At 37.2% G+C, this 13,131-nt stretch overlaps 1 protein-coding gene across 5 annotated transcripts in view; it reads right to left on the bottom strand.

Moving 5' to 3' along the window:
* The window catches only part of CCDC122 (coiled-coil domain containing 122), a 35,509-nt gene that overhangs the window by 21,232 nt on the left and 1,146 nt on the right, over positions 1-13,131 (bottom strand). For 4 of the 5 annotated variants that reach the window (XM_074329318.1, XM_074329323.1, XM_074329321.1 and 1 more), the window contains exons 2-4: positions 10,480-10,565; positions 1,325-1,406; positions 690-805 (exon numbers count right to left, since the gene is read on the bottom strand). In XM_074329318.1, the coding sequence (XP_074185419.1) occupies positions 690-805; positions 1,325-1,370 (162 nt within the window). In that variant the 5' untranslated portion in view covers positions 1,371-1,406; positions 10,480-10,565. Of the gene's footprint in view, positions 1-689; positions 806-1,324; positions 1,483-10,479; positions 10,566-13,131 lie in introns of all 5 variants that reach the window. The other variant, XM_074329320.1, reaches the window with a different exon arrangement.

Genomic DNA, 13,131 nt, shown 5'->3' with positions numbered 1-13,131 from the left:
AAATTCAAGCACAGAGCTGGAAGTAGCAAATCTTGTCTTCCAAACTAGGCAGTTCAACTCTAAAACCTATTCTTTTCATTTCTATGACATATTTAAAAGCGAAAACAAGAAACCTGTACAAAGGTAAAGATACTGTTTGCATTTTGGGTTCCCCCCCCCCTTTTTTTAGCTATGTTAACAGAGTATAGTTTTATCTAATTATTCTGTATGCAAAAACCAAGTATGGCTTCCAGATTCTTTGTAATGGAATTATAAGTATATTAGGAAATATAAAGAACACAGCAATGTTCCTTATCTACTTTAAATGTTAACTGACAACTAGTAACTCACAAGCCATAGCTTTCAAAACACTGGCTTTCAAACTCAACTGTCCTTCAATTCAGCATTTTAGGGAAAATAAAAATAAATTTAAAATAATTATATGTGACACATTGGGTTTTATTCGTTCATACTACAGTTGCAAGACATTGTTGAATCTTTGTATAATGGGTGTATAAAATATTCTGTGAAACTGGAATACTCATATAGATTTCACTTAGAGATAATAGAATAAGAAAGGTAAATACAAAAACATATGCATTTAAAACTGCCTCCCCAAATTAAGTATCCTTAATAACTTCCCTATTACTAATTTAACATAGTTATATAAAAAAAAATACTCATTCAGAAGGTAGTATAAGGCGGGTTACCTGCAAATGAAACAGAACTTTTTTATTTTTTTCTATTTCTGACGTTTGTGACTGCTGTTGCTTTGCAATTTGCTTTACAGCATCGGTCAATGAAGATGTGTCTTGTTTAGCCAGAGCTAGACAAAAGAATGAAGTGCATGACAAATTTTAATGCAAACATTTGAAGAAAGTTATGTTTCCTTACTCAAAGTCATAAAAAATGTGATGTTTTTTCATAAATAAACTAAATTTAGGGTTGGTTCTCTTCCCTTTCTCACTGTAAACAGAGCCAAAATCAAAGACCATAATAAGAGGCAATTCAAAATCGCCTACTGCAATGCTACCTCTGTTTCTTTATGGAACAGTATAAATATTTTGATTGTCCCAATTGTTTTTATCCAGACCACTTGCACATACACTATAATTATACTGCAACCATAACAACGATATAGCAATTATAGCTGACAGATTCTCATTATAGGCCTGCATTTTCAGGTGGTTGTGCCTTTTCTAAACACTGAGTTTCTTCCTGGAGAAATTTAACAGCTTCCCTACATTCAAATTTGTTATAAATTTTAACATAATTGTCCTATCGTATATACTTCTTTGTTGCTGTTTATCTTTTAATTATTTATTTCTTAGGATTACTTTATTACCTTCTTCAAGAACTCCTTGACTCTTCTTTTCTTTGTTGTCTGACATTCTTCTGTGTTTCTTTTGCCCTTTTGGTTCACCTTTCTATAAAATATTCAATATAGGTAATTTTTCACTTTTCTTTTTCTTTTTTTTTTTCTTTTCATATATCCTTGTGATCCTAAAAGTAAATTAGTTGCCAAATACCTTACAGAAATGGCAATGACATTTGATCGTTAGTTCCAAAAATTAAAATACAATGGTTAAGTGAGAGATATGGACAGGAAAGTAGAACTGTACTTGAATCTTGGTTCTCCAGTTTTTCAGCTGTTAGGATCTTGAGCAAGTTTCTTAACTTCTTTGATCATCAGTGTCCTCATCTACAAAACCTCGCAGGGTTGTTATAATAATTAAAGTAATACATGTAACATGCTTTACACAGTACCTGGCATACATAGTGCGCAATAATTACCATGGATTAGTAGCTGGTACCTTCAGTACTGTGATGAAATGGATTCTAAAACTACAGCCAGAATCAGGGAGAACAGTGCCAAGTTGGATTAGCAATTTCTGCCATGGGTATAAGATATAGAAACTGCACTCTTGTCCAGTTCTGTTCTGGCTAGGGTAAGCCCTATGCATGTTTAAAATCGTATTTCAATGTATTCTATATCTAGGAGTAACTGATAAGATGAGGGGGTATTTTTCTCCTTTGAAAGATGGAAGAGTTCTTTCCCCTACCAACACAGTTCTTTCCCCTATCAGCAAATGAAGGCTGAGTTGGCAGAGTAAAAGAAATTACCAGATTTAGGAAAAAGGGTATCTGAATTTGCCTGTCCATTCCTACATAAAGGAGATCATATAAGTTTGCATGATTAATAAAAGAAATGTAATGTTGTTAAATACTTCTGAAATTGTCATCTCCTTTTTAACATTTGAACATGTGGCTTTGTTTTCCATTTAGATGACATCCTTTTTTAAAAAAAAATAAATCTTAATTGATTTTTATAGCACCTGTGAATCTTTCCAATCGTAAAAAAGTCATGATAAACTTTGCAAGCCAAAAGAAATAAAATGCTGCCATAAAAAGTAAGGCATGTGTAAGGAAGCTTCTACAAGGAAATGTGCAAAATCATTAAATGTCTTTCCTAAAGATGGTTAAATACAAAGTACTTGTATGCTAGTTACATGTGTTTTCCCAAAAATAAAATTTTAAAGAACTGAAAGTTGATATATAAGCAAAAAGAAAAGAACAACAAAGTTAAACTGCTTCCTAAAACAGGAGACGCAAATCTATCCAGAATTACTTGATCAAGCTAAAGAAATCCTGAGAGCTTTCCTCGGCAGAGCCATGATCAGCCGAGAATTTACTTTTCTGTTTCTCCATGCCCCTTCCTTCCTCCAAATCTCACTTCAGACTTGCTTCCTTTGAGAGGTCGTCCCTGATACTGAGCCCGTTCACTCTGTTCATGCCATTATGTTATGTCCTTTCTACTTAACATACAGACTACACCAGATTAATGGTAATATATCCAAATCTGATTTCTTCTCTAGCTCTTTTGTATGGATTTCATGATCACAGACTTTATCCCTCATTCTACCTACCTATCTTGAAAATGCATGCTCTCTGTATACTTTCTGTTAGTTCTCTCGGTAGGTTATAGTGGTAAACAACTGCACAGTTCTTGTCTTGTGTCTGACAGTTTTCAGTGTTTTAGATAAAAAAAACAACAACAACAGAAGCAAACATCATATAGTGATTATTCTGTGCCATGTGTCAGAACTTTACAAATATTAATATTAACCTTCAAATATTATCTCATTTATTCCTATGAAGTAAATACTATTATTCTAATTTTCATTTAACAGAGACCAAGAAATTTACCCTAAGTCAGATAGCTTTTAGTATCAGAGATTTTATGTGAATTCAGGTAGTTTGGCTCCAAGGTTCACATTCTTAACCAGTATGCTAGACTACCAAGGTTATAATTTGTTTAAGGAAAAAGCCCTGTCTTTATATACCACTCCAGAATCCAACTACTTTTCTATTTCTGTATTGCTGAAATCTCGCTTTAATCAACCCTCTCCTTCCCATTCCCTTGACTTCCCCCATTTCTTTTTAGGGGGGACTATTTCATTAAGTCCACTCACGGAGCCACTGCAGTTCTACAGACCTGCTCCAGGGGCCTCAACACCACAACTTGCACAACTGAAGAGACTCAGTGAATTCTCCATATTCCTGTTAAGTCCTCTCTAGGTCAGTTACCTTTCTGGTGAGTCCCCATTTCTCTCTCCCCCACAAATCACAGTGTCATCTCCACAATCTGCCTAAGAACTGTGGGCACTATTCCCATTCAACCCCACATCCCTGGTAACCTCAGCCTCAGGAGAAGCCTAAGACCCCCACGTCATCCTCATCCTGAAGACCCATCCTTATTAGGCTCAGTCAGTCCCCTAATTTGATATGTCACCCACTCCCCAATTCTTGTATATCCTTCAATTGTAACCCCTGGATCTCTTGATCCATCTTCAGCAAAATTGTCTCTTATCTTCATCCTCTTCAGTGAGCTTTCCCTTCACTGTTTTTTTTTCAGTTAGAACTGAAATCCTCCAAAGATACTGCTTTGTCACCCTCAAGCTTCTAAGTCTGGAGATGAGGCACTTTTCCTGTTCTCTGTTACCACTGCCAAACTGCTATCCTCTCCTCTCCCTAAAAATACTTAGTGTCTTTGAAGTTCACGCCATCAGACTACATAAGCTTTACTCTCCCTGACTGCTTCATTGTGATTTCCAGATCTCAGCTCCTCACTCCTACAGTACAGCATCCGACTCACTGAGTCTCTGTTACTACTCCCCTTACATTTCTTTGGGATCTCAACATTCACACCGATGGTACTTCTAATATCTTGACCGCTCAGTTCTTTGACGTTGTCTCTCATCCATCCTCCCCCAACCACCCACAGGTTACTGTTACACCTCTTCCATGTCTCAGATTCAAACTCTTCATTTTCAGTTCATTCCTCCGAGCATTTTGACCAGAAGAGCTGTTCAACCACATTGACTCTGCTACATTTTCAGGATCCCTCAGCCCATCATGTATTCACTTCACTCCTTACCTGGCTTAGATTCCTTTGCATTCACCCCCACTCCTCTTAGAGCTTTCTCCCTGTCCTACTTCCCTGGGAAAATCCCAACCAGTTGCTTTGCTGGAAAACACTCACCTGTGCTGTGGGCTCATTTGAAATTCAAGCCCAGTGTATCAGTGGCCCTTTGATGCTACACCCATAGGATTCACCAAGTTTTGTAACTATTTCACTCCTCCTCTGTCTTGAAATATTCCACATCTTCCCCCCCACCCCCACCCCTTTTAGTTGATAACTCAGCTTCTTATTTAACTGAGACAGCTGGAAAAGTGAGTTTGGTAAATCAGCCCACCTACCAGTCTTCCTGCACCTGAACCCACATCTAGTCTATCCTTTTCTTACAATGAATAAAGTGCCTTTGCTCAATGAATAAGGCCAATCATCCACTTGTGTACTCCTTTCTCTTCCAATCAAGATTACTCCTCAAATATTCCATTTACAGAATTTCCCTCTACCTTAGTCAAACCTATTATCCTGAACATCCCATCATGAAATCAACAATAACCACCTTTGCTTGGCCCTATGACCCCCTTCAGCTATTTCTTTCTTCTTCTTGAGAGCCAAGACCCTTGCTGTCTACTTCCTTTCCTATCATGCTTCTTGAATCCACTGTAATTAACCCTTCACCACTCTACCTTAAGAGTTCTATGTTGTATACTTGAAACTAATATAATATTGTATATTGGGCAGGCCCGGTGGCTCAGGCGGTTGGAGCTCCGTACTCCTAACACCAAAGGCTGCCAGTTCGATTCCCACATGGGCCAGTGGGCTCTCAACCACAAGGTTGCTGGTCCGACTCGACTCCAGCAAGGGATGGTGGGTTGTGCCCCCTGCAACTAGCAACGGCAACTGGACTTTGAGCTGAACTGCACCCTCCACAATTAAGATTGAAAGGACAACAACTTAACTTGGAAATAGTCCTGGAAGTATACACTGTTCTCCAATAAAATCCTGTTCCCCTTCCCCAATAAAATCTTTAAAAAAATTAAAAAAATAATATTGTATGTCAACTATAATAAAAATAAATTTTTTTTAAATAGGCAAAGTTATGCTGCAATAATAAATATCCTCAAAATCTCAGTGCCTTAAAATAATGAAAGTTTATTTCTTATGATATTATATGTCAACACTAGGCTGGCAGGGAGCTTCTTCCCATCTAAGGGAACTCAGGCTGATGAAGGCTCCATCTTGATGAGCTTCCACAGTCAACATGGTAGAGGGAAGGACACAAGGCAAGTCATGCTGCCACTTAAAGTTCTCTGCCCAGTAATGGCACAAATAACATGTACTTACATTCCATTAGTCAAAGCCAGTTCGTGATCACACCCAACTTTACAAAATAAGGAAGTTTCTTCCATTATATGACCAAAGAGGGGTGGAATCAGAATACCAGTGAACCGCCCTAATAACAACCACAACCCTAGTGCTGCTCTTTTCCTATATAGAGCTGTGTGCCCATCTCTGCCAGCCAGCCTCAAGATGCCAGCATGCTTCAAAGCTTATGGCAAATTCACTTGGAAGAGATTGCAGACAGATATAAGACAGGACTTCCTTATGCCATCTGTTCGTTATCAACAGGGCTTTCGTAGCATCTTTTCTGGGTTCTTCAGGAGTAGAACACAGGCCTATAGTAATCCTTGTTTGCAGGAAAATACCAGAGTTGAATGTGAGCTAAGCGTGTGGGTTTTCCCCTGCTGGCACTTACAACTGCAAAGGGCAGGGGCCTTGGTACGTGGCCGAGGTGGCAAATACGACTATATCCGGAACACATACTCTGAACCACCGTGCTGCATCATTAAAAAACAGATTCTTTTATTCTTCTAAGCATTGTATCTCCACTAATACAACAAAAACTGAAACTCACAGTTTTCATTCTTTCAATGAGAATCATTTCAAGGCCTGCTTCAAAGAGCCCCACCGTAGTACTCTAAACTCTCAAACAGCAATAAAACACAAGCTTGTAAGAAAAATATAACATAAATATTTAAACTCACTTTTATTTTCAATGGTCAGCTACTGTATGGCTCATTGTCTACAACCCACCTTTTTAGAATCATGTCACATAATATTCCAAGTCAACAATATGTTCAAGGAATCGTGACGGTGGTAACTTAGAAAAGCCATGGATATATGTCAATCTCATCTGGGAAGCACGTGCTTTACATTTATCTTCCAATTTAAATAATGAAGTGTTTTATTATTCTCACTCACTCATGAGGTATTGCCTAAAGCCATACAGATGTGAGGAGGGATTAGAATTGACGCCCGAATTAAGTTATTATCTAGTCTCTGCCAGTGGAGCTCTCAAGCTGGCTCCCCATTTCCACAGCCAGTAAGAACTCACCCAAAGGCCATTAAAGAGTGTGAACTGCCCCTCTTTGCATCTGCTTTTCTTGGATTTGGCTTCTTTATTTCACTCCTTATTCCTTGTTTCATCTCTTGCTATCACCACAAACTCCTCAGGCTGGGCCTTTGGCTGACCCGACTTCCCTTCATGACTATAATTTGCTCCTACCCTGAAGACCACCTGCTTCCAAGTATGCCAGGTATATAGTATACACGATGCAAATGGGCCTTAGGGTGCAGAACTGTCACAGATCGGTTGGCTGACATTTCTGACAGGTTTCACCTATCCCTCATCAGCCAGAATGAAACATAAACTTCTCAGAAATTATTTCTTGCCCAAAATAGAATTCCATCACCAATGGAAAGACACATCCTCTCTGCTAATGTCATTCAGTCTTATGCTTTCATTTTTAATGGTGGCATTTACGTTTTGTAGAATAATTCTCTTTGCAAACTGCCTGCTAAAAGTACGATTCAAAGGCTGAATTTATGGAACACAAAACAGATAGCTAGATTTCCTCATGAGAGATTTTTAGAGCTTTCTAGTTAAGAAAAAAAAAGTTATTATTAAAGCATCTTTGATCTCCATGTTTGCACATTCAGTGGACAAGTTCAGTCATCTTTCTTGAACAAGTCACGTCATTTGACACATTTGATCATGTCCACCTTTTTGAAACACCATACTTTTTGGTTTTCTTTGCTCGTTCCTCCTTATCTTTCTCATGTATGTTAGAATGTCCTAGTGCCCAATCCTCAGGCCTCTTCTTTTCCCTATACTCATTTTGCAGGTGGTGTCACCCAGTTCCATGGCTTTAAAATCCACTTATAGGCTGACAAGTCTGAAATTTTTATCTCTAACCTGAACATCCCTCTTGAGATCCCGACTGATACCAAATTGCCTACCTGGTATCTCCCCTTGGATTTCTTATAGGCATTTCAACTTCATATGTTCCATCCTAAACTCCTGACTTCTCTGTCCATCATTGGTGTCCATCACCACCACCACTAAACCTGCTTCTTCAGTCTTCTCCATCTTAGTAAATTATAAGTTCATTTTTCTTGTTCAGGCCCCAAACCCTGGAGACATTAGCAGGGAGGTCTCTAAAAGGGTGTAGTTCCCAGGGCCACTGAACCTGACTTGCTTAACATAATCATAAACAAGAGCTCATCGTCCATGTTTTGTAGGTCCTTTGGAAAATCCTCCCCAAGTGTGTGGCCCGGGACTGTTGCCCCAATTGTTTTACCCAAAAGACAAGCCAGAATCATGACTCTTCTTTCTCTTACAAGCGGCATGGAATTCTTTTGGCAAAACTCATTGGTTCCATCTTCAAATTATATTGCAATCCAACCACTCCTTACCATTTCCAAATACTACCTTAGTTAAGAAGCCTTTCCTGGTAACTCCTAATACATGACTTGCCCTCCTTCATCTTCCATTTCCTTACCCTGTCTCATTTTTCTTTTATAGCATTTATCACCACTGATATCTTATATATTTGTTTCTTTTCTTGACATCTTATACATTTGTTTCTTTCCTACCTTCTTTTACTAATGTAAGCTCCATGAGGTCAGAGATCTAGAACCTTGCCTGGCACATAATAGGTATCTGATTGTAGTCTATCTCCACTCCAATTCAGTCTGCTCTACTGACAGAATGATGCTTCTAAAACACTGTTCCGATCATGTCAACATTGCAATTGACCTTTCAATTCTCTCTCAGATGTCATCTTCTTTAAGAAGTCTTTCTTGATCTTGCTGAGGTAGATGTGGTTTCTCACTCTTTAGTACAATTGTTTCTATATCTTTATAATATCATCACTTATAACAGTACAGACCCTAGAGTAAGAGAGAGCTAATCTTGAATCCAGGTTGTGCCATTTACTAGTTTATTAGGTACATTCTTTCCAACCCGGGCCTTAGGTTCCTTGTCTGTAAAATGGGAACAATAGTAGTGCCTTTTCCATTAATATTATTGTGAGGACTAAATAAAATACATGTGAACATTTAGCAAATTCCTGACACTCAACAAATTTTTATTCTATTTCCATTATTTTATACTGTATTTCTCTAATACACTGTAAGCTCCAGAAAGGCAAATACAATGTCTTACTCATTTTTGTACTCTCTAAAGTATTTGAGAAAGAAATCTAAAAAACGCAGAAAATTAGATTCACACAATAAAAAATAAAGTAATGGTACTTCTTGATCTCTATTTCTAAAGCAACATAAATTGAAGAACTTTTGGGTGGCATTTATGTAAAACAACTATTCATGAAAGGATATCTGCTTTAAAATTGGGAAAGTTTTAGTTTTTTTCTTGGTCTCTACTGTAGAATAGACAAAAAATAAAAATGAAAACAAACGACTGCCATCTACTGATAATTCATTACGATTGTACAAATCAATGAAAACAAGAGTTTAGAGCCTAGATGGTACCAATTACTCTTTCACTCAAACCACCCACATATGTGGGTGCATATTACATGCAAGGCATGGTAGGGAATATAAAGATGAATTAAACAACTCTGATTCCAAAACAAACAAAACCTACAATACTTATAGTATTTGATAGTAAATACCCAAACATTACATATAAAACAAAATCATTAAAACACTTTCAACTAAAAAAGTAGTTTTACAGAAAACAATGCAATAAAACTATAATAAACCACCATTCTTCTATATTAACTATAGTCAACATTTATTGAATACTAAGTAACCAGCACTTTTAAAGGTGCTTTTACATGGATTATCTTTTTCCCCCTCAGCACAATCCTACAAACTAGATTTTTTTTTTTTTTTCCTATATTTTGTAGATGAGGAAACTGAGATTTGGAGAAATTAGAAAGTATGCCACAGGTCACATATCCATCTAACAAGCAGGAAGCATGGAATTTGAAACAATTAGGATCCAAATTAACATTTATTAAGTACTTAATATGTAATAAAGCACTGTGATAGGCATGATTTGTGCATGATCTCATTTGAATTCAAGAAGTAAGCCCCTATACTTGGCCCTTGGGAGGAAATTTGAATAAGAACGTGGTCCCAGCTTTTGGAAACTCACACTTGACACCTCCCTCCAAGTTAATGAGCAAAATAGAGCAAGACTGCCAAACTTCACTAGGGCTTTTGAGAGCTCTTGGCATAGAAGAAGTAAGAGAAGGCAGTTGTATATGTGCACCCACGTCACATAAGCACCATTGTTCATTTTGAATGGAATAGATATTTAGAATAGATATTTTATTAGACAACAAGGAAAGAAAATTTTTGTAGATAATTTTCACATAAGTATGAAATTGTTGTTCTGTAAATGGGAGGGGGAGTTTAATATTAAAGCTGATGTTTAACTGGATAAGCTAAAAAAATTAACCTGGGGAAAGATGAGATAAAATTTTTTCCTGGAATCAAGGGAATTTTAAATTATATTCTATATTTGTCTATATATTATGTTCTATATTGACTCTATCATTAGCATGATAGAATGTGTTCTGGGTGGTTCAATTCTAACAAATCAAAGAAGCATAACCGGAAAAAATGTGACATTGCACAATTGAGTAAGAATCAATAACACATACTTTAAGTAAAAAAGACCAGAAGTCTTTTCAACCACGTCTTTTCAAGAAGTTATAACATCATCAGGGTCATCCAAAAGGAATTAATTGAATCATTAAAAATATATTGCGTACCTGTTATATGTCAATGTCTTAGAATCTGCTCAATCTAGAAATCATACTCTCCTCTGGCTAGGCAATGAGATTCAAGTTTCAGAATGCTGAAAATAGAAAAATGAAAAAAAAAAAAAAAAAACCCGGAAGATTTGTTATAGTCCTTAATTTCCTATCAAAGACAATATAGACAACATTCATACGTTACACACGTTGCTTATAGATTTCTACCCAAGGTGGGATTTCTCTAATGTATAGAGAGTGCTGGACTACCAAAATATCTTGTTTTGGAGTATAGACATACAAGGATTGGTGTAGAGCTTGAGCCGAAGCTTTAAGAGATACCCAGGCAATTGTTTTTTTGGGGGGAAATGTATATATAGACCTTTTGTGAAATCCAGTCATACTTACCTGCATGTCTCATTCAGGACAGTAAGAGGTAAGGTCTTTTTTTTTTACTCTATAAAAAGTAAGCATGATTTCTAAACCAAGAGAAGCTTGTAGTAGCTTGAAGGGTACCCCTCACCAATATATCCATGTCCTAACCCTGAGAACCTGTGAATGTGATCTTACTTGGAAAAAGGGTCTTTGCAGATATAATTAGGTTAAGGAACTCAAGATGAGATAATCCTGGATATAGAGTGGACACAAAATTCAATGATAGTTTAGACTAAATACGCAGTACCAGACAACATATAAAAATAGAAGTCTGACTCACAGCCTGCAGCAACCAACCCAGGAAACCAACATCCACCCACCTATTAACTGCAATAACCAACCCAGACCACTATCTCTAGTAACAACCCAGGAAGCTAAACAATAACCAATGTAACAGTTGAGCCAAAATGGCCAGTGCTTGATTAATAACTGACAGCTTCCCTAATTTTTGTCCCTACTTCCAACTTGGGACCAACCAGAGAAAGCCAAATATGCCCCCTTAACCAATCACATAGGATGCCCTGCTTCTAGTTAGTTAGCCAAGCTACTAGTTAGCTTCCCCATGTCAAAAGCCTCCAATCGGGGCATACCTGAACATGTTTCCACTATAAAACTTGCCCACTCTTCTGCTTGCCTTTGAGTCTCTGCCAAAACACAAGTGACGGTGGCTGACTCCCTTGTTCTAGCAAGCTCTGAAGAGACTTTTGTTTGTTCTCATATAGTCAGCCTTTATCTCCACACTGTCCTTCTATGAGAATGATAGAGGAGATCTGAGACTCAGACACACAGGAAAGTAGACCATGTGAGGACAGAGCCGTATGGCCTCAAGTCATGCAGCCTCAAGCCAAGGAACACCTAGAACCACCAGAAGCTGGAAGAGGCAAGGAAAACCTCTGAAGGGAACATGGTCCTGACAACACCTTGATCTGAGACTGCTGCCTCCATAACCACGAGACAATAAACACATTTTTGTTGTTTTAAGCCATCCAATTTTGGTAATTTGTTATGGCAAACTTAGGTAACTACCACAGCTTTTAACAAGAAAATGTGCTATATATATATATATATATATATATATATATATATATATATACATATATATATCCTTTCCTGGAAGTATCCATAAACTTTAGTGCAAATGGCTTAAAAACAACTCTTCAGTTTTTGCTGTTTTTTAAATCCCCGTTTTTCTCATGAGATTTACATGGTAACATAAGAATGGGGATTTCCCCAATGGTTTCCCCTAACACAGGCATTCTCTCTGCACGCAAATGCTCTAAGTCTCTGTGAAAAAGATAGTCAAATAATTAAAATGTAGGGGATACAGTAGACAATCTCTAAGTCTAATTCCACTTAACCTCTAACAACTCATTCTATTTCCTTTGTAAATCATAAGCTAATTCCCCTATCACGCTGAAAGCTCAAGCTCAATGCTAAATGGTTAAGAAGCTACTTTTCTAGTGATTCTGCCCATCTCTGCTACCAGCTGACCTGTACAAATCTGACAGTGAGTTACTTGTGTTTCTTCCCGAACCTGTTTATGCCAGTTGTACTTGTTACTGTGCTTTCATAATTTAATTAAATGTTATCCAAGCCAATGAAACAATGTAGAAATAAAATTTGTTTTTTCTTTAAAATCTATGTTTAATATTTTGGAAAGACCCAATAGAGGTGAGTTGTTTGAATGTGTGAGGTAACTATGAAAGATTAGAACGAACTCTGCTCTCAGATTGCTTCACAAATGCCTTTAAGTTATTTTCCTCATAAAGGAACAAAATCTTGGGAAATCTTAGCTTGTGGTTTAGAGGTATAGTTTATGTAAGAGACACGAGGCAGAACTCTTAATCAGCAGGCCACATGCAAAGAAAAAGTCTTGGACTTTCTCAATATATTGGCAAATGGGCATACATTTAACCTAAATAGTGTTTTAAGTTAAAATAAAGTGTTTAAGGTATTATACTTTTTTATGACTTTCTGGTTCAACTGACTTTTCTTTTAAACAGCTTTATTTGGATATAATTTATATACCAGCAAGTTCTGTTACATACAGTGTACAACTCAATGTTTAATCCAGTTTTTCAATTTATTGCCTGGCTATGGGTCCAGACTGCATCTATGAGAGGGCTTCTTCTGTATGGGGAAAAAAATATGCTAAAGAAAAAGCAATTAATTCTGTTTAGTGAGGGGATGGGGATTCAGAGAAGTCACATTTGAGCTGTAAGGGTCTTGAACAAA

This window comes from Rhinolophus sinicus, linkage group LG04, assembly GCF_036562045.2.
Source record: "Rhinolophus sinicus isolate RSC01 linkage group LG04, ASM3656204v1, whole genome shotgun sequence".
Classification (NCBI taxonomy): Eukaryota; Metazoa; Chordata; class Mammalia; order Chiroptera; family Rhinolophidae; genus Rhinolophus; species Rhinolophus sinicus.
Note: the sequence above shows the minus strand (reverse complement) of the source record. Positions and strands in the feature narration are given on the sequence as shown.